This window comes from Amblyraja radiata, chromosome 13 (assembly GCF_010909765.2).
Source record: "Amblyraja radiata isolate CabotCenter1 chromosome 13, sAmbRad1.1.pri, whole genome shotgun sequence".
Taxonomy (NCBI): domain Eukaryota; kingdom Metazoa; phylum Chordata; class Chondrichthyes; order Rajiformes; family Rajidae; genus Amblyraja; species Amblyraja radiata.
Window position 1 is genome coordinate 12,441,406 of NC_045968.1, and position 27,428 is coordinate 12,468,833.

A 27,428-nucleotide genomic window follows, 5' to 3' on the forward strand; every position below is an offset into this window, starting at 1 on the left:
GCCATCTCAAACCCTGAAAACTCAAAGGAAAACCACAGAAAACATAATCGGTAACAGAACCTCATTTTGACGACCAATGAAGCTTCTAACAACGCCTTCCCCCATTTATAGAGCACTTTTGAAATCACCTGGTATTTGGTTGGTGAACTGATATAATCATCTCCAATGAGCCCCCCTCTGAGAATTGTGACTGTTACAACCGCGAGAGCATTTAGTGGTCTTGGGATCTCAAATTATGTGCAAATCAAGGGAAAGTGTACTTCAAATCTCAGGTAAACAACATTCAGCTTTCCCTTCTTAAAATTCATGGTAGATTATTGATTTAGCAGCGCTTTTAAAAATATTACCACTTTCTTTGAAATTAGCATAATTTGGCAACTGGGGAAAGAATGTATATTCTCAGAACTTTTTGGGGAAAAGCAAACGCAGAAGAATACCTAAAATCAGAGTCGTGGAGAACTAAAACCACCTGACCCGAAATGTCGCATGTCCATTCCTTCCACAGATGCTGCCTGACCTGCTGTGTCCATCCAGCACTTTGTGTTTTGTCCAAGAGTCCAGCATCTGCAGTTCCCTTTGTCGCCAATAAAACCACCCACGTCTTCACTTGCGATAAAAGCTAAAATGAATCTTCCTCAAATACAGGAATATGATTCTTCAAGAGTCAAGAGTGTTTTATTGTCACATGTCCCAAAATGGAACAGTGAAATTCTTACTTGCAGTGTAAGAACAATAACAAAACAGAGTAACAACAACAAAAAAATGTTCAGTATATAATAAACGATAGAGTGCAAAGACAAAAACAATGCTCCCATGTCTATGTAGTTCGGAGTGTATTTGGAGGTTGTAGTGTTTAATAGCCTGATAGTTGTAGGGAATAAGCTGATCCTGAATCTGGACATTATATATTTCAGGCTTCTATACCTTCTTCCCGATATCAGGAAAGAAATTATATCACAGTTAATGAATCCACCATTGACCTAATGAATTCAGCCAGATATCGATGGGACACCACACTAAACCCATGTTGGCTGCACATTACATTGATTCACTGTGCAACCTTGACTAACTCCTCCATACCCATTGTCATCTCCTGAGCAGCGGACTAATACTTTAAGTCACTACCCAACTTTTAAGAGCTTGTGCCTCTTAAAAGCATGTTTGCAGGCATCTGGCTTCTGAAGCTAGGCTGGAAGATATTTGATAATGGGATCGTTGGGGAGAGAGCATGCTCTCCGCTTTTCTGACACTACACTGCCTTATTAGAGAACATGGAGAGGAGGAGAAGTGTTCTACCTCACTGGGAACGGTGTTGCACTTCAAATGCATAGATCATAAGGAATCAGTGGAGAGCGTTTTGGCCATCAACCCCAGCACTCAAACTGACAGAAAGTCCAATGGCACTAAAGGTATCTTCAAGGCCAATGAATGAATATCCGGATGCCAGATCTCTTGAAATCCATCTCGAGCCTCATTCCTCACTTAGTAGACCACATCCCATCACTAATTGTTAACATGACATCTATCAAAAATACACCCCGTATCGAATTTTCAATTGCTTCAGTGTTTGTGTCATGCTCACACCACAGCTGAAGACCACCGCCCTCCAGCAGCCCGCAGCCGTTGCCTTACCTGCAGCCTGGACTCAGCACCGGGCCTGAAGCCTCCACGCTGCTAACTCCCACTCCTCTGGGTTTGACTGCACTGGGTCCTAGTGCTAGTCTTCCCAACCCTGGTAACCTCAGTGGCTGTTCCACTGGGTCTTCCCCATCATACACCTATAATCACCTCATACACCACTTGTTTCCACAACTCCGGCATGAAACATTGCACAAACACATGACTGAAATCTCACTAGCATCTTGCAAGACAGAATTACTAGAGGCACGTACGGATATCCAACAAAATCCCCTTAGCCCTGGTAAGGAAAGGATATTTATAATCGTTTTGAACGCACATGAGAAAGAGCACAACCATGAAAGGCGACAATATATCCAATCCTTCTCCCAGCATCCCACATCCTTCTGATGCCACTAATTTGTTCTGGTTTACAGAGAACATAGAAATGTACAGGAGAGTAACAGGGTCTCTGGGCAGCGCGTGATATCAAGATAAACAAACTCATCTGCCTACACATGATCCATATCTCTCCGTTTCCTGCATATACAGTACACATGCCATCTAAAAACCTCTCAAGCGTCATTATCATACTTCCCTCCACCACCATCGGGGTGAAAAAACAGATGGCAACTTGAATAATCGCACCACAGTGTGATTTCATAAATAAATTATTTTCTTTTTCAAATAAGGTAATCTCAAAGTGCGCGGCCTAGAAGAACTCCACTCTCATGAAATTTTGTGTTTCGAAGTGCGGTGTGGCTGAGGTAAATGTCATAAGTGGGGATCTCTCCCCTTTTGGGGGGACTCACAGGAAGACTGTTTTCAAAAAAATATCCAGTAGGTTTTTGCACTGTGACAGCGTGTTCCAGGGTCCCACCACTCCAAGAAGACCAAGGAGCTCATTGTAGACTTCAGGAAGTCCAGGGGCGGCACGCACACCCCCATCCACATTAACGGGACGGAGGTGGAACGTGTTTCTAGCTTCAGGTTCCTGGGAGTCAACATCTCCGATGACCTCTCTTGGACCCACAATACCTCAACTCTGATCAAGAAGGCTCACCAGCGTCTCTTCTTCCTGAGGAGACTGAAGAAGGTCCATCTGTCTCCTCAGATCCTGGTGAACTTCTACCGCTGCACCATCGAGAGCATCCTAACCAACTGCATCACATTATGGTATGGCAACTGCTCTGTCTCCGACCGGAAGGCATTGCAGAGGGTGGTGAAAATTGCCCAACACATCACCGGTTCCTCGCTCCCCTCCATTGAGTCTGTCCAAAGCAAGCGTTGTCTGCGGAGGGCGCTCAGCATCGCCAAGGACTGCTCTCACCCCAACCATGGACTGTTTCCCCTCCTACCATCCGGGAGGCGCTACAGGTCTCTCCGTTGCCGAACCAGCAGGTCCAGGAACAGCTTCTTCCCGGTGGCTGTCACTCTACTCAACAACGTACCTCAGTGACTGCCAATCACCCCCCCCCCCCCCCCCCCCCCCCGGACACTTATTATTATTTATTCAAATCATTTGCTATGTCGCTCTTCCAGGGAGATGCTAACTGCATTTTGTTGTCTCTGTACTGTACACTGACAATGACAATTAAAATTGAATCTGAATCTGAATCTGAATCTCTGGCAAGAAATTTGCTCCCACACATCTCCATTTAAACTTTGACCCCTCTGACCTTAAAGCTATGCCTTCAAGTATTTGAAAAAGGTTCTGGCTGCCTATTCCATCTATACCTCTCATAAATGTATATAATTCTATCAGGTCTCCACTCAACCTTCAACATTCTGGAGAAAACCTGGTAAATTAGACATGCAATCTACAGTTTTCATCTCAATCAATCAAAACTTTATTGTCATTTAGAAATACGTCGATATATGCAATTCTAAACAAAATTCCGTTGCAACAAAAAAATAAACAGAAGGATAAAATGGATAAAAAGATAAAATAGATAATGGTGGCGGCCCATTTACATGGCATTCAAGAGTCTGATGGCTCTTGGGAAGAAGCTGTTGCAAAACCTTGGCGTTCTGCTCCTTATGCTACGATATCTTTTGCCTGAGGCACCTGAAATTGGAAATTGCTTTCATTGGAAATACAATATTAAAATGCATATTTAACGTCATAAATGTAGTCAGTATAACTGAATATATAACAGAACAAGGGGTTTGTGTGTTAGCAAAGTTAAAATTACTAGCCATAGTACTGTTCCTAAATTAAACTAAACATTAGAAAATGTTGATTCTAATGGAAGTTCATTGAATAATTCTAGAAGATGGTCTCATTTTCATGGAGAAAGAGATTTTATCTCTAATATGATTTGAAAATATTCAATGGAGTTTTGTGAATGGGTAATGTAATTCAGTATAACATGGTGCTCAGGTTTTGAACTCTTGATCATGTGCGATGGAAAGAATCTTAATTTAATTTATATCTAAAATGCAAATGCTCTGGATATTCAATTTGTTACAGTGGTCTTGGGACGAGGAGATGTGATTCTAATTAGGAATCTATTTATGGAATGTCGTTGCTTGCATTCCAGCTTCACACAGAAACATTTTTGTTCATCTGCTTTTCATCCCAGTAAGTACACATATTAACATGTGCTTTGTCTGGAACTATCTGAACTGCTGCTTAATAAAAGGCAGTACATAAATCGAGTAAGCCTGCAGCAAAAACCTTGGGTAATAAAAGCAGAAAGTGCTTGAAATATGTAGGAAGGAACCGCAGATGCTGGTTTACATCGAAGATAAACACAAAATGGTGGACTAACTCAGCAACATCTCTGGATAGAAATAATGGGTGACGTTTCGGATCGAGACCCTTCTTCAGACAGAGTCTGGGGAGAGGGAGACACAGAGATAAGTGCATGAAAACAAGACATTAAGGAAAATGTAGAATAGATCGCTGTTAGCTAGGGGAAGGTGACAACGAGGCACACAATGTAAAATTTAATTAGGGGCCAATCAGCCTGATCGACGAACTGGAAGGGGGAGGGATGGAGAGAGAGAGGGAAAGCAAGCGTTACTTGTAGTTAGAGGTCAATGTTCATACCGCTGGGGTGTAAGTTGCCTAAGCGAAATATGAGGTGCTGTTCCTCCAATTTGCGCTGGACCTCACTCTGACAATGGAGGAGGTCCAGGACAGAAAGGTCGGTATGGGAATGGGAGTTAAAGTGTTTAGCATCTGGAAGATCAGGTAGGTTTAGGTGGAATGTGTGTGGGTGTTCAGAGAAACGATCGCCAATCCTGCACTTGGTCTCACTGATATATTGGCGTCCACACCTGGAACAGCGGATACAGTTGATGAGGTTGGAGGAGGTGCAAGTGAACCTCTACCTCACCTGAAAAGACTGTCGGGTCCTTGTACAGAGTCGAAGGAGGAGGTATAGGGTCAGGTGTTGCATCTCCTGCGGTTGCATGGGGAAAGTACCTGGGGAGGGGTTAGTTTGGGTGAGAAGGGATGAATTAACCAGGGAGTTGCGGATGGAACAGTCTCTGCGGAAAGGGGTGGAGATGGGAAGATGTGGCTAGTGGTAGGATCCCGTTGGAGGCCGCGGAAAATGTCAGAGTATTATGTGCTGTACACAAAGGTTGATGGGGTGAAAGGTGAGGACCAGGTGAGGACTCTGTCCCCGTTGCAACTGCGGAGAGGGGGAGCAAAAGCGGAGCTGCGAGATATCACGGAGACCCTAGTGAGGGTCTCATCTATGATGGAAGAGGGAAATCCTTGTTCCTTAAAGAATGAGCACACCTCACCTTGGGCGCAGATGCGGCGTAGGAGGAGGAATTGGGAGGCAGGGTGGGAAGAAGTGTAGTCTAGATAGCTGTGGGAGTCAGTAGTGCTGGAAATGTCAGGTAATGCAGTATTGGCAATGTGTCATTCAATATCACTGGTCTGTCCATATCATTCTCTTTTTTTAATGTGCACTACCCCTTCTCTCCCTCCTCCCCCACCGACATGTTTCCATGCTGTATGACACTATGATAGACACTATCTTATAGAAACTTACAAAATTCTTAAGGGGTTGGACAGGCTAGATGCAGGAAGATTGTTCCCGATGTTGGGGAAGTCCAGGACAAGGGGTCACAGCTTAAGGATAAAGGGGAAATCCTTTAGGACCGGGATGAGAAAAACATTTTTCACACAAAGAGTGGTAAATCTCTGGAACTCTCTGCCACAGAAGGTAGCTGAGGCCAGTTCATTGCTATATTTAAGAGGGAGTTAGATGTGGCCCTTGTGGCTAAAGGGATCAGGGGGTATGGAGAGAAGGCAGGTACAGGATACTGAGTTGGATGATCAGCTATGATCATATTGAACGGCCGTGCAGGCTCAAAGGGCCGAATGACCTACTCCTGCACCTTGTTTCTATGATGGGAAAATGGGAATGAAGATAATGCTCTGAGAGCAAGCATAAACTGACTGGGCCAAATGACCTTCTATATCATATGGAAATTATATATGGTAAAGATCATGCTAGCCAAACTTCTAAGTATTATTTATTTTTATAAGTAAAGATCTTATTATATATAATGTAATGGAACTGCATATGCTGGTTTAGAAGAAAGATAGGCACAAAATGCAAGAGTAACCTGAATTGTTTCAGTCTTTTTTAGCTTCCATTTGCTCCCCAATCAGTCTGAAGGGCCCCGACCCAAAACATCTCCTATCCATTTTCTCCAAAGATGCTGCCTGATGTACTGAGTTACTGCAGCATTTTGTGTATCTAGTTCTTTAAATAGGATAAAAAATCCCTTTGATCTGGTATTTTGTTGGTTCACATGCTTGATCAATGGTGTTTTATTAATAATAATAAAACTTTAATGATGCTTAGTGTTTTCTGAGTCATTCGTAACTGTCACTGTATATCATGTTGTTACTTGTGGGCGGAGCACCAAGGCAAATTCCTTGTATGTGAATACTTGGCCAATAAACTTTCTTACTAACTTAATGTTGCAGATGCTGTACTAAGACTCGAGTTGTATCTTCGACTTAATATTTTTCATTTTAAGTATACTGCTTTTTTAAAAAATGTTAAATTGTTTCAGCTTTAATTAACACAAGCAGATAAATATGCTGCGAAAGGTACTCTGGTGCTTTATATGACAGGTGTATTGATTAAATCATTGTAATAGTTATTTTGAAAAATGTTGTGTATATTTGAGTAATCACAGTAATTGGATAATTCAGCAATTATTTCTCTACCTCATCACCATTTGCACCTGCACAGCACAATCATGCAGAAAAACAGGTGGCAACCTGAATAATTGCACCACTGTGAGATTCCATTAATATATGATTTTGTTTTCAAATAAGGAAATCTCAAAGTGCATGGCCTAGAAGAAATCCACTCTCGAGAAATTCTGTATTTCGAAGTATGGTGTGGCTGAGGTAAATATCATAAAACTCATGTAGGAATCTCTTCCCTTTTGAGGAACATTAAAATACTATTCTCATGTAGCGACTCCGGAATGTCAAAGCGGCCACAGCTAGACATAAAAACAGCTTTTTTCCACGAGTAGTAGCTCTACTCAATAACCAAAAATCTGTAGCCTTTTCTCTGGTATTTTATTTAATTCACATGTTTAATCAATAATGTTTTATTATTAATGTTTAATGTTTTATGTGTCATTCCTAACTGTCACTGTATGTCGTTGTCACTTGCGGGCAGAGCACCAAGGCAAATTCCTTGTATGTGAATACTTGGCCAATAAACTTATTCATTGGCCAAGTATTCACATAGGGACTCAACGCGAAACGTCATCCATCCATGCTCTCCAGGGATGTTGCATGACCCGCTGAGTTACTCCAGCACTTTGTCTTTTTGTACCACCTGGTTATTTGAAATCACATAAGCTGTTATTGTTGCCAACACGAGTTTCTGTGTGGTCTCTGTATTTCTAATACAGATTTCCACTGCTTAATTCTGTCCCCATAGCTCTTTTCAGTTACCGGTAATTCTCCTTAGCTCGCACCTATTTTCTCTCTATCTGACTTTTACAATGTTTCTGGATTAGGTATTTTCTTTTCTATTATTATCCTAATAAATTTGAAGCATGTTATGTTCACAAGTGTCAAGATGTTTTGGGGGTCTGACTTGTCTTACCATTTTCTGTTTGATTCTTAGTTTAATTTAGAGATACAGCGTGGAAACAGGCCATTCAGCCTGCCGAGTCCACGCCGACCACACCTGTACACTAGTTCCATCCTAAACACTAGGGACAACTTACAGAAGCCCATTAACCTACAAACCTGTACGTCTTTGGAATGTGGGAGAAAACCGTAGCATCCAGAGAAAACCCACGAGGGAGAACGTACACTGTACGGACAGGGCCCAAGGTCAGGATCAAACTCTGGCGCTGTAATGCAACAACTCTACCGCCACGCCAACGAGACCCCCTTAATTGTGGTTCATATTATTTTCCTTGCTCGTGCATGTTTTTAACCTATTTTTCCTGAGCAAATAATTCAATTATACTCAAGGAAAAAAAGAAAAAAAGTTACAGGCACAGGATTTAAAAAATAGCAGAGACCAAAAGGAACTATTATTAATGCATGAAATTGTAATTAGGAAATCATATGAGAAATGACAGATTACAAAACGGAAAATGTGCTTAAATTGCAGGAAGAAACCAAAAGGAGCGGTGAGCTATAAAAAGTGTAATTGCCACAGGTATTAAATGTAATAGTTCTACTGGGAATATAGCACCCATAGGGCAACAACTAATTCTGGCCATCCAATGACTGCAACACACGTAATTCATTTTTTGACATGGTTCTCAGACATTATTTATCATCAACTTGTTTCCTGACAGATCAATTGAATTCCCAGTCTCCTGCAACTATAAGGAAGTGGATAGCAGATTGGTCTTGGTCCACTGAGTCAGCGCCGACCAGTGATCGCACTATCAAACGCACTAGGGACAATTTAACAAAAGCCAATTAACCCTCTTTGGCGTGTGGGAGGAAACCGGAGCACCTGGAGAAAACCCATGCAGTCACAAGGAGAGCGTACAGACAGCACCCATAGTCAGGATCAAACCCAGGTATCTGGCGCCGTAAGGCAGCAACTCTACCACTGCGACACCATATGTACTTTACTTATTTCACATTATTCTTATGACAATCAAAAAGGGCTTTTCATTCCATCAGTTTATGTCAGATTTGAACTAACTTCTCAGAAGAAATAATGTTTTAATGCAGTCACCTGAACGTTTGATAATGGATCCCTTGGTTGCTCTATCTTCACAATTGGCATGGTATCAATACTTTGAAATTTATTTCTGGTCAGTTGTAGTGCAGTTGTGTGCCAATAATTGCACTGAGAAATTCATTTCACTAGTCAATAGAATTGTATTTCAGAGGCAGAGTAAAATGTGCTGGAAAGAACTACAGATGCTGGTTTAAATCGAAGGTAGACACAAAATGCTGGAGTAACTCAGACTGGAGAAAAGGAATGGGTGATGTTTCGGGTCGAGACCCTTCTTCAGACTGATCTGTGCTGTAAAATGTGCTGTATTTATTGTAATGTATAACACCTTCAATTCCACTCACTAGAGATATCTAGGCAACGGTATTCTGCTTCCTCTTCAACATCCAGCACTTATAACAGGTCGTTTTGTAAAGAAAAGTTGTTACATTCATGAACAATAAAAAACCAAGTCCTTTTGCATAGCTACAGCAATTCATAAATTTGATTTCAAATGTTCATTGAGGAAACTGTAGCACCCGAAAGGAACGCACATGAACCCAACAGGGAGAACGTGCAAACTCCACTTAGACAACACCCGAGGTCAGAATGGAACCCGGGGTCTCTGGCGCTGTGAGATAACACCTCTACCAGCCGTGCCACTGTCTTGCTTTAACTGCATGTAGGCATGGACTGACTGTCTCATTCCCTGAGGAATTATGAATGTAATTGAATATTGTAAATTGAACAATTCACTGTTGTATTGAGACAGAGGGATAGTCCATCTCTAAAGTTGCTTGCCTTTAGTGACATGGATAGGGTAGGTTTAGAGGGATATGCGTCAAATGTAGGCAGGTGGGACTAGTTTAGATGGGGCATGTTGGTCCAAAGGGCCTATTTCAATATCCTGATGAGCTATTTAGACAGATACATGAACATGCAGGGAAACAAGGAATCTGGATCATAAGCAGGCAGGTGAGATAGCACTATGGTCAGCACCTCTTTGTGCCCAAAGGGTCTGTTGCTGTGCTGCGCCATTCTACCTCCTGTAATGATCAAGGACAGATGCTATCTGTTTACAATTTTAAAACAATTATGGCACAGTACTCTACAGCAACTACACCATGACTGCAACTAGTAGAAATGATACTAAGGGACAAATATACAGTGAGTTTGCAGAAGCGTGCAAAACCAAAAGTGGACCTCAAATATAGAAATGAAGACAATGATACCAATAAAGAGCTATATGGGGAAATAGTTTCTGAACGGTTTGGAATTTTATTGATCAAACGATAGTCCATCCAGTTTGAAGTTTACACGGAAAAGACAGAGCAATTTAATACTATACTTTATTGAGACGCAACAAACAGAATCTGTAGATAGGAAATACGCATGCAATAAAATGAATTACTAAGAAAATAGTTTACAGCAGCACCTATATATATATTTATACACTGACATAAGTCACTTAAGTTATTTGCATGTTGACCAATAGATCTCATTTCCAGCAAGATTGCAAAAGGATACATGCCTTTGACTTGCACGTCAAAAATACCCTTTTTCTTGCTTCATGCCTGTCTGGTTCTTGAAAAGGCAGTTTGCTTAATTTTATGATATAAGGTGGAGATCTCAGAAGAAAACTACTGGTCAGTCTTTTTTAATGGCAAAGTTCACGCACTTGAACTCACATTTCCCTCAATGTTGGTTACATACAACTTGAATATAAAATTCTCGATTTGCACCTACTATAAAAGTTGATTTTAACCAGAGTGGAAAAAAAAAGATTGGAGTATTGACCTAAATGCTGTGATTCAGGCATTTCCTTTAAAGGAACCGTAACAGAAAAAAATGGAGACCTTTTTAGCTGAAGAATCTTTCCCGATCACATTAGAAATCATGATTCTCCCGCCCTCCCCCCAGAATAAAACTGACTGCTACACCCGAAGCATGATGAATAACCTAGCTGTTATAAAACAGCAGTCTTAGCCATGTATATTGTTCAGACATTAAAATGAGTCAGATTTGGCATGAAATCAGTGCTTTTTTAAACTATGCCATACAAGTGCTTCCAGTCTCTATTAATTGAAATGAAGAGAAAAATACCTCAAATAAAGTCTTTGGTGCTAGTTTTGCTTTTTCCAAACAGCTGAATTATAAAGCAACAGTTTGTACAATCCACCTATAAGTCTGTACCTTAGCTGCAAAGGGTTTAAAAGTCACATTTCATTATACTTCCATTTTTTAGATGGGTTAAAATATTAACTTTCAAGCATGCATAAATGAAATCTAGATTAAGTAATGCATAGAAATAGCAAGGTAGATGGTTCTTTAAACTTAAAAATTCTGGTTTTAACAAATTGAACAGCGTTTTTATGGATATGAGAACAACTGAACTTCTGCCAAACAGACTAGATTTTCATGAAAGCTTCCATAGCAAACTCAAAACAAGAAATCTTTTACATTGTGCTATTAACACAGATACAGTTGTGTGGAAGTTTCGGAACTTCATCTTATGAATTTATTAGTTTGACAAAGTTTACATTTATAAATTACAATTTCTGACCGTGGGATATGCAAGTGATCAAATTAAGGCAACAGACAACTAGCGTACGTATTATGTTGGTAAACTTATCAAGATAGGTATCAAATTGAAACTATTTCACGGAATGAAATAGTCAGTTCATAAAATAGATACAAAATTGTCAAATGATACATTAAAAAGGCTGCTGTTGGAAAATGCTAATCCTCTTATACATCAAATAAAACTTGTTCACCCAAATTAGGAAATATGTACAGTACAATAAAGTTAGCTGTTAATACCCATCCAAAAATTATCAAGGTTTTTGGCAAAAAATAAAATACTCCAAAAGTTCAATTGCCCATTAAAACCATAAGTGCATTCCTTTTAGCCATTTCCAAGTTTATAGTGAAAAGGCCAAACAGTCGATAACTTGTAAATCTCGAAAAATGCAATTATAAACCATCAAGAATTTTATATAGACTGGAATACACTTAACCTTATCCATACAATTCAATACAATCTATTATTTGGCAAAATACTTAACATTTCTGATCAAAAAGAAAATTGGTCACAGCAGGAAACAAGCTTTGCAATGATACAGTGGCAATGGCTTAAGTAAATGTACTGTAAACGAACTTCATTTCAGGATATACAAAAAAACTAATTAGAGGACATCAAAATACATCAGCAAAAGCTGAATCATTTTACTGGGACAACCTGATGCCAAATTCATTCACCCATACATATCCTTAGCCCATTAAAGTGTGTCCTTGCCAAGCACTGAATTACACACCAGGCTCCAGGGATGGGTGGGGTTAGACACAACAAAAAAAGGTGCAACGTAGCAGCTCCATTTACACTTTCACCATACTAACATCGGGAATGTTTCCAGAGAACGAAATTACTGCCTTCACTCCCATTCTGTGGTTCCAGGTGGCTTTGAGGTCATGTCATACATCACACGGGAGATTCCAGGGATCTTCTTGATTTCTCTCACCATTTTAGAAATAACCTGGCATTTACAAAAAGCTTTATTAATATGTACTTTCATCTAAACTTCAGTCTATAGATACAACATGGAAACAACCGTTCATAGTAGATCACCCGTTCATAGTAGTTCTGTTATCCCATTTTCACATTCACTCCTTGTACACTAGGGATAATTTACACACGGCAATTAACCCACAAATCCTCACGTCTTTGGGCTGTGGGAGGAAACCCACGCGGTCTCAGGGAGAACGTGCAGGTTCCACACTGACAGCACCCAAGGTCAGGATCAAATCCAGGTCTCTGGCAGTGTTGGCAGTAGCTCGAGAAGCTGCACCACTGTGCCGCCCATTATACAGCATTGAAGCATTTTATGACGCAGGTAAAAATCTCAAATGCCTTACTAGAACAAGCTATCATGTCATAAATACCCTGTCTATACTGATCATTTGTCAAGGTAGCTGAGGAATGGTTTAAAACGGCTCCTTATGTTGAGCCTGAAGAGAATATAGCCAGTCCTTTCAGAAATAAGTCACCAACTAGGTAGGTGATTAAGGTAGAAACTAGAGCACCCTGCTAGTATGATTTGCATGGTTGAAAATTGCACTGACTGTCTCGTTCAACATTTGAATAGGTATTTCAAAAACAATTTGGTCGCCAACTTGGGTTCACCGAAAAGGATAATGGAATTTCAGGAGGGAAAAAAAACTAGAACACATAATTTACTGTCCAAATATACTTAAATGCCATGTTAATTTCAGTATCAAATGAGAATGAAAATACTTACATTCAATAATATTTCTGAGTCAAGACTGGAGAACACCAGAGACAATGTGCATCTAAACAAATTACAATCTCACCTCTTCAGGAATGTGGTTACCAGGAGTTGCTGGGATGCCAGTCATGAAATCACTTGTAATGAAGGTCCGAATAACTACAGATCTCTGGCAAGATGGTTGCTTTTGCAGTGGGTCACGATCAAAATGCAACGGAGTTAAAATAATTGGCATCTGACTAATTTTCCCAGAGAAACCTACAAACCATCAATATGATTAGATATGTGTCACAGCCGATTCAGGGTTAGATGAATTGCAGATAAAGGTATTTAAGTAATAGGTACTCAATTAATTATCTATTGTTCAAAGTAGAAACCGAGTTAATAAAAGCAAAACCATCCCTCTCAGCACCTTGTATTTACTCCACGTTGAACCATCTGCCAGTTCTTGTTGATTCATTTAATCCAAGTTCCCAAAGCTTCTCCGCATATCACACCATCATCATGCTTATCATCATCAAATCTGGATATATTATACCTGATCTCCTCATCCAAATCATCAAATTTTATTTTTATATAAAATTCTTTATCATGATCTTTCTTCCCTCAAGGCCCCATATCTCTCAGACTTTTAACACCATCATTCAACAGTATTAGATTTTAAATGGTGTGTTCTTTCATTGGGACCTCAACATGTTGATCTAGAAAAGCTTCTCATTTACTCTCTGAATTCATCTTCACACATTCATCTCATTTTACTGGTCCAGTCTATGTAGATTAAAGAACATTAATAATTATTTTACAACATCCTGCTTCTTTCCCACTGATGCGTGGAAACTTAAAATCAACTTAGCACCACTCAAAATTTATTCTGTAGAAGGGAACTGCAGATGCTGGAGTCACTCAGTGGGATAGGCAGCATCTTTGGATAGAAGGAATGGGTGAAACTGTATCTTTTATCTCCAATTTCACACTTCTATCCACCAGGAGATTCCCTTACCCCTGCCAGCACAGCTTTTAGGCCTCCAACACATGATTGCAAGTTACAGTATCTGTGCTTCCTACCTATATTTTAACATATTACAACATATTTCATGTGCCCAACTATTCCCTACATACTAAACTGCTCAAAAGCAAACGTAGACCAATTTGAATTCAATAGAAAGAAAAATGTCGTCATCTCATCCTAAGAAATCTCACATAGACAAAACTTAAGAATACCTAATAAGTTCATTCTTACCAGACTCCCTAAGAATGTTGTGAGCCTCAAAGTCAGCCTGCCGGAGTGTGCTCAGCACTCCAGTAGTTAGAAAAGTTGGTGTTACATCTATAATGGGTTCTCGGATCTGTGGTCCAAAAATGTACACGACTCTGAAACACAACAGTAGCAGAATAAATCCATAACAACAAACAACCTTGATGAGATCTAATTTTCATTTCATATTTATTACAATAAACAAAAACAAACCTGTTAATATTATGACATATTCGTGGAATAAGTCGGACCAAGAACATGAGGGAATCCCAATGTGGTGCATCCTTACTTGATATTCCGCAAACATAGCTATATGATCGGCAGTCGCCCTGCAAGACAATGTTCAGAGAATTAGAGAACTGCTTCAAAGTTACTTTGGAAATAGACAAGCAGTAAAAAAACCTGCCATGGTCAAAAAGACAAGGGAAAAAAAGTTTCTATAGAGGCACCCCTTGCCACCAATTCTCAAGAACACAGCGCTTATGCTCACTGTACATGGCCATGTGATAAAGTGATAAGCAATCACTTCTATTGACACTTGTACAGTGATACTATTAAACCATGTAACATACAGCCTTTGGTATTTTCAGTTTGCTGTAAAAAATATAAACATGAATGAATGACATAAGGCTATTATAAAGACCTGAAAATCCTGTTGGGGGAAAAAAAATGTTAGCGAGTTTGAAATTTGCCTTTTCCCCATATTGATACTACTATTTTTCCAAAGCAATATTCTATAACACGAGGTTTCTTAGTACTGCACCTATCGGTTTATACCAGGACTACTTATGCAATTCATGAAAGCCACAAATGTGGCTAAGAAGGACGTCCATTCTGATCTGGGTGGTTTGGAGGGGGAGGGGGGAGAACCAACCTGCACCCAGGAGACAAACTGGTCCTTTTGATATTAAGAAAGGCCCAACCCTTCATTCACTTGGCTCACAAACTAATACATGCACTTACAGACTGATATGGATCGCATACCAGCAAACGCCAACCAATTTGCATTTAGTTTAGATACAGATACAGCGCGGAAACAGGCCTTTCGGCCCACCGAGTCCGCGCCGACCAGCGATCCCCGCATACTAGCACTATCCTACACACACTAGGGACAAGTTAGTTTGACAGGAGCAAATTAACCTACAAACATGTACGTCTTTGGAGTGTGGGAGGAAATCAGGACACCCAGAGAAAACCCACGCAGGTCACAGGGAGAACGTTCAAACTCCATACCAACAGCACCCGCAGTCAGGATCGAACCCGGGTCTCTGGCACGGTAAGGCAGCAAAGCTACCTTCTTATTTTTATTTGATATACAGATTATATTTCTACTGACTGAACCATATTAGTTAAGTGTGCAAGTCTCAGCATTTAAATTATGCACTGTACACATGGATTACATTCTTTTAAACTAATGGCACATTAAAATCAATTACCAACTATTTCTACTTTCAGAATACATCTGGTGAAACAATTGCATTTTACTCAAACTTCACATTAAAAAAATTAAGACTTTAAAATATGTTTGTAAATTTAGTCGGTCTAGGTTTATTATTGACAAATGTACCAAGGTACAGTGAAAAAGCTTTGTTTTGCATGCTATGTAAACAGATCAGATGTACCATACACAGATACACAAAACTTTAGAACTTTACTAACCTGTACTCCTACTGTTTTAATGGGCATCAAAAAAGCATTTAGTGAATGCAGGCTAGTAATTTGTAACAGTTTTTCTTGTTCTTCATCACTCATACAGGATTTGACCCTTTGAAGTAAAGTGTGTGGCTGCACAAGAACATATCATTACTGAATAAGATTTTTGCATTAGTTTCTGCAAGAACATTGTGTGCTCAAAACAAGCGTAAAGTTTGCAGGAAATGTATTCAAAGGGTGTGGATATGACTGGTTATCCTGAATATCCCCAAATTGATTGATCTGCTTGGCCAATTAAGAGCAGATTTGAATTCCAGAAGTTAAATCTTCCACCCATCTCATCTTTCCCACTTCTCTGAATATTGGACCACTGACAAACCAGCACACTAACATATACCTGTAGTTTTTTGTACATACAATATAGAGCTTTTTGAACATACAATATACAGGTAAACCAGAGAAAAAATTCTACAGTAAATGACGTTAAATGATTCCAGGTCTGTTGTGTTTATTTTCTCTCTCAAAGAGCAATTGTGCCACCACCCACAAGTTTTTGACCCAAGCACCGAAGGAAATCGTTTCTCCTTTTTATTGAAACACCTCCATCTGAAATCATCATTTCTCACCCGCTGAGTTTCTCCAGCATTTTTGTCTACCTTCGATTTTCCATCATCTGCAGTTCCTTCTTACACATCATCATCTATTAAGTCACTTGTTAATGTGTTTTTCACAGATGCGGTATCCATAATAATCCATCCAAATAGTAACCAATTATTAAAAGACCGACAAGCCATTTCATTTACATTCTCTCGCTGAACGAAGTAACACAAATGCTTCAACAACTTTATTAGCCAGCGACCATCCTCAGTGTTAAATCAGTGTTCACAGATAAATACATCCACACTTTTAAAACTGGCATAGATTTTCTCGTAATTATGACGTAAAAAATTCAGGAAATTAAGGCAAGTTGCAGGTGACATGTGACGTTACAAATACTGTAATCTGCTAGAACCTTTGCACCGCACAAGACATCTTCACTAGTAAAAATATACAGAATATCAGCTCTGTAAACATCCCCTCTACACATTGAAATCAGTTGGATCAAGTTAGCTAAATTAATGGTTTAGTAATCTCGATTGCAGTAAAAATAAAGGAAAAAAAATTTGATGTTTACCTTTTTCACACTGGCAGAGAAATCAGATAAGATTTTCAGAATGTTGTTGGTTTCTGCAAAGTCCTTGCAAATATAAGGCTCATCAGCACAGATTATTCTAATAGCAAGACCGGGGCCTTTAAAAGAAAATTCAGTCAAAAATTACTTAAAATACTATAAAGGGACTACATAAAGGCAGGACAGGACTGTACTTAATTTACCTGGAAAAGGGTGCCTTGAAACAAGATCTTCAGGAAGGCCCAGTTCGCGGCCCAATGCCCTGACTTCATCTTTGTGAAAATCTTTTAGTGGCTCTATGACTTTGCCCTGCAACAATATATATACACATTGAGCATGTAGTCAAACTATGAAATGTAGTTGAAAACTAAATTAACAAACATAAACACATGTATGCAATTGCTTAATGCTAGAACACGGCTGACTATAACATAGTCACCGGGCATCTTGATCGGAAAGGACAAGGTGGGCCGAAGTGCCAGTTTTCGTGCTGTATGACTAAGCTACAAAATCACCACAAAATCTGTAGCCAAAGGACGAGGGAAAACCTAAGAATAAAGGATCAACTAATTTAAACTTTGGATGTAAGTCCTACATTTTGTTTGAATCACAGAAAACAAACATGCAGAGATAGTTCAGTAATGTTTTTAATTCAAGAAACAAAGCTGACAAAATTCTACTGACCTCTTCTCTCAATTCTCGTATTAATTCTGTATCATTATGATGAGTTTTGATGACGTCCGCTTTCCCACTTGCCTCTACGGATGCACTTTCAATTAAATCTGGCCTTAAAGTACCTTGCGCAAGGAAGACTTCTTCAGGTTTTAGATTCATTTCCCCAATTACTTCATTCGCCACCTACAAAAACAATTTCAAAAAAGCATTGGTACTTAACATGCTTCACACAATTTTAAATTATCAGCTGTAATTTTGAGTGCACCAACATTGGTTTAATTAATATTATAGGCTTCATTCAAAAGTACCTTCACAAAAGTATCTCCAATTATTTTTCTTTTCTCTTCTGGATTTGTTGTCATATTTAGAGTTTTGCTTATTCTCTTCCTTGGAGTTCTGTCTTCTTCTGAAATTGGAAGAGTTGTTGTCCCATTGTAGAATGCATGTGCTGCATTAATCACTGAAAGTTTAAATATATTATTACTCTACAGAATAAAGGCTTACAGGATTGTTGATTAAAATGGCTTGGTATAAGTGTAAATTGTCCCCAGCGGTGTAGGCTAGTGCTAATGTGCAGGGATCGCTGGTCGGTGCAGATCCGTTGGGCCGAAGGGCCTGTTTCCGTGCTGTATCTCTAAACTGAACTGAATTGTATTCTTTAAATTCAATTTAAAATTGAATGCAAATTGAATGCAAAAGCAAAGCGCATTTAATTACATTTGCTATACAAAGAAAACATTTTTGCCCAAAAGAGATTGCTTCAAATTTTTATTTAGTGAACTAATATAATGGGTAAAAGCTTAAATTACCAGTTCTTATGCTCTCACTTCGGGTATATATGCTTCTTCCCTATATTCTCTGCAGAACCCTATATCCTGCTTATGCTTGGCTCATCAGCTAATTTAGCAATCTTATGCCTTTATACAAGTTATATAAATCAATTGCAAGTAGTTGAGGCCATAGTGATATTTCACACGTTACAAGTTACCAAACAGATTTATACTTAACCTGCTTCCCTCTCTCCATCCAGTTTTCTATCGACGACAATTAAGCAAGCTTTTATTTTTCAAGTCATCAAGATGTGGTATCTTATGAAATATCATCTGGAAACCTAAGTCTATCCATATATCCACCAGTTCCTTTTACCAAGAGCACTTTACTTCTTCAATTAACTCCAAGGTAAACAAGACAAATTTCCATTTGCAAAACAAGATCAACTGCTTGATGACATTGAATTTCCCAACTGCTCAAAGTTTTTAATAGTAGCGTTAACACTTTCCCTGATAATAGAAGTAAAGCCAACAGGCCTACAATTTCCTGAAATGTTTCTCCCTTTTGTTTTTGACTGAAAGGAATTATGCTTGCAACTTTCCAATCTCCTGGATCGAACCCCAGATATGGGAATTTCGGAAAGATAAAACCATTGCATCAACTATCTCATTAGCCACTACTTTCAAGGCAAGGATGAAGTCTGTCTGGTCCTGGAGATATCAGTATGCGACCACATCAATTTATTCAGTACCACATCCTGAGTGATTATATTTCCATCTCCCCTCTCTCCACAACCTCTCTTCCCCGATTTCCAGTGGGCAAAGTCAACACTTTCAACATTTCTCTCTACAGTGCAAGAATGTTGAGCCTCTGAGCTGTAACACCACTGGAGTTCTACTGCAGGATTACGACATTTCCACCACAGCCATAAATGATACCTGGAATCTTCCAACCCCTTCACTCAATTATTTTTGCATCTGTCTTTCCCAACTTCAAAACCCTTCAGAACTTTCAATCATTAACCTACCCATGCACCCCACGTCTTAACCTTCTCTGCTTCAGTGGAAATGGTGTAACCTTCTCAAATGACTCCTCAGAACTAGGATTTACTTTCATTGACATCATCCTAGTTTGGACTTGTACTACACAATTAACTACAGATATTCAAAGGTTCCGAGATAGATATTTTCATAAATCTGAACAGATCGATAACGTTATTCATTTAAATCAGTCCAAATTGTTTTGATTTTTACCTTTGACTTTAATACCAAGTTTTCTCAAGGCTTCTTCCACACACTGACTTTCTCTTTTGCGCATGAAACCATTGTCTATGTGAAGAGCGATAACTTGATCTTGTTTCAGAGCCTTATTCAACAAGGCTGTGCACACAGTAGAATCTACACCTCCACTCAGCAAAACCTGTGGAGCAAGAGTTCACTTTCTTAAGGGTGAGGCTCAGTTTATTGAAGCAAATATTTGCTGGTAAATTACATTCCTCATTGTAAACATGTTATGCTATTAATGGAGCTTACCAAAACTTTGGAATGCCCAACTTTCCTTTGTATTTCTTGTATGCATTCTGCTTCTCTATTCTGGACCGTGAATGTTCCACTGCAACCAGCTATATCAAACAAGAAATTCTTCAAAATGTCTTTGCCATGCTGTGTCAGATCTACTTCTGGGTGAAACTGTACACCGTAGAGCTTCTTGGTCTCATTTGCTATTGCTATGTAAAATTAAAACAAAATTACCATTACAACATGATTTTATGTTGAAAGACCCGAAACACCCAATGACCCTAGGTTACATCACTGATGATGTGTTCAGGAGCATCTATTGATGTATTTGTATCAACTGGAAAAAGTTTAAAATGTCTCCTACGTCACAGGATATGCTCAGTTTTACCTTTTTTTTTTTTTAAAGTCGAGGCTCACCACTTTAGGGATCACCTGTCAATAGGGAGCTGTCCACCAGGTCAACCACAAGAGCTCTGGAATGCATTGCACTCGTCACTTCACTGTGGCTCTAGAAGCTGATTCCAAAGCTTCATTGCAATTGGGTACAATAGACAATAGACAAGAGGTGCAGTGCAGGAGTAGGCCATTCAGCCCTTCGAGCCAGCACCGCCATTCAATGTGATCATGGCTGATCATCCTGCCTTCTCCCCATATCCCCTGACTCCGCTATCTTTAAGATCCATATCTAGCTCTCTCTTGAAAATATCCAGAGAACCGGCCCTCTGATGCAGAGAATTCCACAGACTCACAACTCCCTGTGAAAAAAAGTGTTTCCTCGTCTCCGTTTTAAATGGCTTACCCCTTATTCTTAAACTGTGGCCCCTGGTTCTGGACTCCCCCAACATCGGGAACATGTTTCCTGCCTCCAGCGTGTCCAAACCCTTAATAATCGTATATGTTTCAATAGGATCCCCTCTAATCCTCCTAAACTCCAGAGTATACAAGCTCAGCCGCTCCATTCTCTCAGCATATGACAGTCCCGCCATCCCGGAAATTAACCTTGTAAACCTACGCTGCACTCCCTCAATAGCAGCTAAATAAAAATCACCACACACACACGCACACAGTCATCACTGTGGGAAAGCAATGTAGTCAAGTGGCCATTCTAAACCAATGTCTATCAAATCACAAACATGATAAAACCTGTATCAAAAACGATTTCTACTGTGACATAAATGTACCTGCTGCAATGTTTCCAGATTGCGCAACCACTTTGAAGCCTTCTGCCACTTTATCCACACTGTCACCGTGAGTGAGCAGCACAAGCTCGTCTTTCTGCAGACCTCTAATGAAAGGAGAGATGCGATGTATACAAAAACGAACCAACTTTGTTAATTTATTTAAATTGTATAATCTCAAACCATGACCTCGTTTAAACTGAATCTTAAAACTGCAAGCATGTCCTAATTAAATAAGCCATCTGTACCTGAATAGTGAACAACTATTGTCTACATTTATTGTAAACACACCATCCTCCCTCATATTCTTTCTGTGCACTGTACCTCCAAAAACTTTATTCATCATCTGTAAAATAAAAACATTGTTATGCTTTAATTGTCCCCCACATAATATTTGCAATTGCATTTTTTTTTGTAATGTAGAAGACAATATAAGAATAGATCATATTAGTAGAGGCCCTATTTCATAACACACAACAGAATCCATGTTGAATACAAATTAATGGATGAATGCGTGATGTTCTTCACTTTGAATTTAAACACCTACAGTGCCCTCCCTAATGTTTGGGACAAAGACCCATCATTTATTTGTCTCTGTACTCCACAATTTGGAATTTTTATAATAGAAAAAAAAATAATCACATGTGGTTAAAGTGCACATTGTTAGATTTGATTTTTTTTTTACACATTTTGGTTTCACCATGCAGAAATTACAGCTGTGTTTATATATAGCTCACACCCCCCCCCCCCCCCCCCCCCCCCCCACATCCAATATTTCAGGGCACCATAATGTTTGGGACACATGGCTTCACAGGGAGCTTTGATTGCTGTTTATCAACACGAGGACCAAAGTTGTGCCAATGAAAGTCATAGATGCCATTATGAGACTGAGAAACACAATAAAACTGTTACAGACATCAGTCAAAGCTTAGGCTTACCAAAATCAACTGTTTGGAACATCATTAAGAAGAAAGAGAGCACTGGTGAGCTTATTAATCACAAATGTTCCGGCAGGCGAAGGAAGACCTCCACAGCTGATGACAGAAGAATTCCCTAAATAATAAAGAAAAATCTCCAAACACCTGTCCGACAGATCAGAAACACTCTTCAGGAGTCAAGTGTGGATTTGTCAATGACTACTGTACGCAGAAGACTTCATGAACAGAAATACTGAGGCTACACAGCAAGATGCAAATCACTGGTTAGCCGCAAAAATAGGATGGCTAGGTTACAGTTTGCCAAGAAGTACTTAAAAGAGCAACCACAGTTCTGGAAAAAAGGTCTTGTGGACTGATGAGACGAAGATTAACTTATATCAGAGTGATGGCAAGAGCAACGTATGGATGAGAGAAGGAACTGCCCAAGATCCAAAGCATAGCACCTCATCTGTGAAACACTGTGGTGGGGGTGTCATGGCCTGGGCATGTATGGCTGCTGAAGGTACTGGCTTACTCATCTTCATTGATGACACAACCGATTCCTGGGATGGTAGGACTTTCATATGAAGAAAGACTGGATAGACTCGGCTTGTACTCGCTGGAATTTAGAAGATTGAAGGGGGATCTTATAGAAACTTACAAAATTCTTAAGGGGTTCGACAGGCTAGATGCAAGAAGATTGTTCCCGATGTTGGGGAAGTCCAGAACAAGGGGTCACAGTTTAACGATAAGGGGGAAGTTTTTTAGGACAGAGATGAGGGGAAAAAAATTCACACAGAGAGTGGTGAATCTGTGGCATTCTCTGCCACAGAAAGTAGTTGAGGCCAGTTCATTGGCTATATTTAAGAGGGAGTTAGATGTGGCCCTTGGGGCTAAAGGGATCAGGGGGTATGGAGAGAAGGCAGGTACAGGATACTGAGTTGGATGATAAGCCATGATCATATTGAATGGCGGTGCAGGCTCGAAGGGCCGAATAGCCTACTCCTGCACCTATTTTCTAATTTATATGTTTCTAACTGCTGATGGAAATTAACCTTGTAAACCTACGCAGGCTCGAAGGGCCGAATAGCCTACTCCTGCACATATTTTCTAATTTATATGTTTCTAACTGCTGATGGTCGTAGCATAATGAATTCTGAAGTGCATAGACACATCCTATCTGCTCAAGTTCAAACAAATGCCTCAAAACTCATTGGCCGGCGGTTCATTCATCAGCAAGCCAATGATCTCAAATCACCCGATCTGAACCCAATTGAGCATGCAATTTATATGCTGAAGAGAAAACTGAAGAGGACTAGCATACGGTAAAGATGGCTGCAATACAGGCCTGGCAGAACATCACCAGAGAAGACACCCAGTAACTGGTGATGTCCATGAATCGCAGACTTCAAGCAGTCATTGCATGCAAAGGATATGCAACAAAATACTAAACATGACTACTTTCATTTACATGACATTGCTGTGTCCCAAACATTATGGTGCCCTGAAATGGGGGGGGGGGGCTACCTATAAACACTGCTGTAATTTCTACATGGTGAAACCAAAATGTATAAAAATGGTCTTTATTAAAATTTGACAATGTGCACTTTAACCACATGTGATTTTTTTTCTATTACAAATCTCAAATTGTGGAGTACAGAGGCAAATGAATAAGTGATGGGTCTTTGTCCCAAACATTACGGAGGGCACTGTATATTAACAATCTGAACGTGCACCATACCTGCATGCCATAGCAGATTCCGAGAACAGGTTTCCCAATTGTAAAGATTGCTGGATCAAACCAGGGAGCATCTTCTGCATAGACTGAACTTGGGCCCCCAGAAATAATGATAGCTCTGCAAAACATTTTTTTAAAGTTATTCAAATTAAAGAGAAACATTTTAATAAAAGAAAACTTGCAATGAAATTAATCAGCTCAGCTCAAATAAAATTAGCAATTTAGTTTATTCTAACAAAGGTGGAATTAAACACAAAAGAATGGAACATTCTGTGCAACAAAGAACAAGCAGAGTAAACTTTGAAACAAAGTATAGACAAAGTTCATGCATTTTTTTTAAACTTCAGCCTCAACAATTGAGAGACTTTTTAGTGCATGGGAATAAAATAATTTAAAAATGCTAATGAAACTGGGATAAGGACCTTTAATTTTCAGTTCGGTTTGTTTCCATGATGCATGGCTATGAGCGAATACAAATCTCAAATGTGCTGTTATGTTCACATACTGCCAACTGATTAAAAAATGTACATAACTTGTCTAAAGCAACATGCCATGCCAACAGATATACCTCATAACCGAGTTTAATGCTAAATTAATTTTTAATTTCAATTCCATTATTCATTTGAACTATTGGAGCTTTGTCATAATTGAATAGCTTTTTTTTTCTTTTAATCATCCTGCAGTTAAGGTCATTCAATTCCATTTAGCAACAGATCACTGGCAAATGCAGATTTCACCACAAAGGCAACTTTAAAAAATGCTGCACGGTTTCCTTTGAACGCCTTCAAAAAATGGTCACAGGAGGTGCAAACATGTATGTGGCTTCCAATGTCAGTTTTGAGAAGCAGGAAAAACAGACACAAGTTCCTTGGTCTGTACTCAACGATACAGTCCAGGCACTGCTGACTTACAACATTTTTTGTAATTTGCTTCAACAAGAGGGAAACACAATGAATTATACAAACTTCTTTGAATACATGTGGAGATGCACTTTCCCCAAACTGACTTTGGGGCATAGATGGACCGAATGCACAACCTCTCTCTCTCTCCCAGAGGTGGCAATCACAAACTAATCAATTAAGGTGATGGGGAAAGATTTAATCGGAAACCAAGGGGCAACTTTTTCCATACAGAGCGTGGTATGTATATGGAACAGCTGCCAGAGGAAGAGGCTGTGGCATATACAATAACAACATTTGGATTGGTATATGGATATTAGACGGATATTGGCCAAAGACGAGCAAATGTATCTAGCTTGGGTGGACATGTGGGTCAGAATGATGCATTGGGCTGAAGGGCCTGTTTCCACGCTGTATGAATCCACGAATCTCTACAAATGTTTGTGCAGTATGAAGAGAAAGTATCAACTATTTCACAGTGGAGTTGTAAATATCTGGTTTATCTACACCAGAGGTGATAATATTTAGCTGCTGCTTGGGCTCAAGAAATAGAATTTTGAGCATCGAGGAAACTAAAGAGATTATGGAGAAAAGAGCAAGAGTTGATGTAGAAGCAAGCTATCACATCCTCCGCAAAACACAAGTTTACATTATTGAATGCAATAAATTATATAGAGAAAAAATGTAAAAGAAAGTACACATGAATCCAATTAAAGCCAATTCTTACCTAAAACCATTTTCTTTGATTGCAAAAGCAGGTGTCTCTAGTGGCAGAATTTCTGACTGTACAAAAAGTTCTCTCACACGCCGGTCGATTACTTTTCCATACTGAGCTCCTGCATCAAGTATCACTAAAGCTCCTTCATATTGATGTCTAGCATCCTTGATGTCTCTTCCAGGACTCTCCTGATCAAACGGAAAACAACATCAGAGAAAACTTCAAAACTTCAAAAGAAATTCTGGCAAAGATGCAATACCTACTATCTACTGAGTAGTAATAAAAAAGATACCAGAATGGACTCAAATCGAAATTCTAATTGCAAGGGTACAGTGCAAATTATTTAATTCATAATCCAATTATACCGACAGACAGGCATCAGAGAGGGGCTGTTTCAAGCCTGGAGTTGATTTGTAATGGCTTGTTTTAAATGGTATTAACCAATTTCCTCCTTATTGGAAACCACATGCCCAATTTTTGAATTAAATTTTAAACTGCAGGAAGATGAAGATGGTTTGGCCGTCAGGGAGAAAAGCAGTGATTAGAATTTAATGCAAGGGGTGCAAGATGAAACATATGGGGAGCAGCAACAAGGTAAGAAAATAAGGCAGAATACCAAATAATGTCGAGGAACATAAGGATACCATGCTTTAAAGGTGTACAAGTCATCTCCACTTAATGAATGTCTGATTTGTGTCCAACCCATACACATGAATGAGCTTTAGCGAAAACTCCAGGTCGGATTCCCGAACTACTGTGGGGGAAGTCCACTCTTAAACCCCATCTCCAATCCAGATTCCTAGAGTGTACTAAAAGTAAAATACTCAGTGAGTGAGCATCCTCAGCCCTCCGCATGCAAGACTTGAGTTCCATCCTCCAACGCAAAATCACTTGTATTGGCACTACAATCCCCTTGAACCAAAACTAACCTACCAAGGCTAATGCAGTTCAAATTTACAATCTACCTTAAAGCATGATAAATAATCCATTCAAAGAGTTGAGACTAATTACTTTGAAGAATATCTATCTATATTACTAAAAGTCTGTTCTTGACCGGTTTTGGCCATCTGTGCTGCGATTTCCGAGAGAACGCCTCCACCTATGGCCGTCATTTTTGGCCACCTTGCTCAGAGCCCCCCTCCGCCGCATGTGTGCCGAGGATTTTTCCCGTCGATTAAAAATGACAGAGATATTAATGTTTTTACAAAATTCCCCATTCTCTCTGCTGCCCCCGCTGGCGGCAGGGGGGACTATAAAACCAGGAAGTGGTGTGCCTCACTCACTCTTCAAGATGGAGGAAGGCAGAGGGTCACGTTTCTCTGTGCTGTGAATAACACTGAACACATGTCTACTCAAGTGTAAGTGCCCTTAGTGGTTCTAAAATGCTTGCAGAAAGTGTCTATTGGTTCTAAAGCTTGCAAAATGTGTCTCTATTGGTTCTAAAGCTTGCAAAAAGTGTGTCTATTGGTTCTAAAGCTTGCAAAAAGTGTCTCTATTGGTTCTAAAGCTTGCAAAAAGTGTGTCTATTGGTTCTAAAGCTTGCAAAAAGTGTGTATTGGTTCTAAAGCTTGCAAAAAGTGTGTCTATTGGTTCTAAAGCTTGCAAAAAGTGTGTCTATTGGTTCTAAAGCTTGCAAAAAGTGTGTCTATTGGTTCTAAAGCTTGCAAAAAGTGTGTCTATTGGTTCTAAAGCTTGCAAAAAGTGTGTCTATTGGTTCTAAAGCTTGCAAAAAGTGTGTCTATTGGTTCTAAAGCTTGCAAAAAGTGTGTCTATTGGTTCTAAAGCTTGCAAAAAAAATGTCTATTGGTTCTAAAATGATTCATACTAGTGCTCCAGAAAGCACCCC

General features: G+C 39.5%; 1 protein-coding gene across 2 annotated transcripts in view; it reads right to left on the reverse strand.

Moving 5' to 3' along the window:
* Nucleotides 1–10,062: 10,062 nt before the first annotated feature.
* The window catches only part of gmps (guanine monophosphate synthase), a 28,422-nt gene continuing 11,056 nt past the window's right edge, over nt 10,063–27,428 (reverse strand). For both annotated transcript variants that reach the window (XM_033031234.1, XM_033031233.1), the window contains exons 2-16: nt 25,592–25,770; nt 23,969–24,083; nt 21,559–21,656; nt 21,314–21,417; nt 20,148–20,341; nt 19,869–20,034; nt 18,153–18,304; nt 17,854–18,027; nt 17,373–17,478; nt 17,173–17,288; nt 16,005–16,130; nt 14,559–14,674; nt 14,331–14,461; nt 13,176–13,348; nt 10,063–12,340 (exon numbers count right to left, since the gene is read on the reverse strand). In XM_033031234.1, the coding sequence (XP_032887125.1) occupies nt 12,239–12,340; nt 13,176–13,348; nt 14,331–14,461; nt 14,559–14,674; nt 16,005–16,130; nt 17,173–17,288; nt 17,373–17,478; nt 17,854–18,027; nt 18,153–18,304; nt 19,869–20,034; nt 20,148–20,341; nt 21,314–21,417; nt 21,559–21,656; nt 23,969–24,083; nt 25,592–25,770 (2,052 nt within the window). In that variant the 3' untranslated portion in view covers nt 10,063–12,238. The remainder of the gene's footprint in view (nt 12,341–13,175; nt 13,349–14,330; nt 14,462–14,558; nt 14,675–16,004; nt 16,131–17,172; nt 17,289–17,372; nt 17,479–17,853; nt 18,028–18,152; nt 18,305–19,868; nt 20,035–20,147; nt 20,342–21,313; nt 21,418–21,558; nt 21,657–23,968; nt 24,084–25,591; nt 25,771–27,428) is intronic.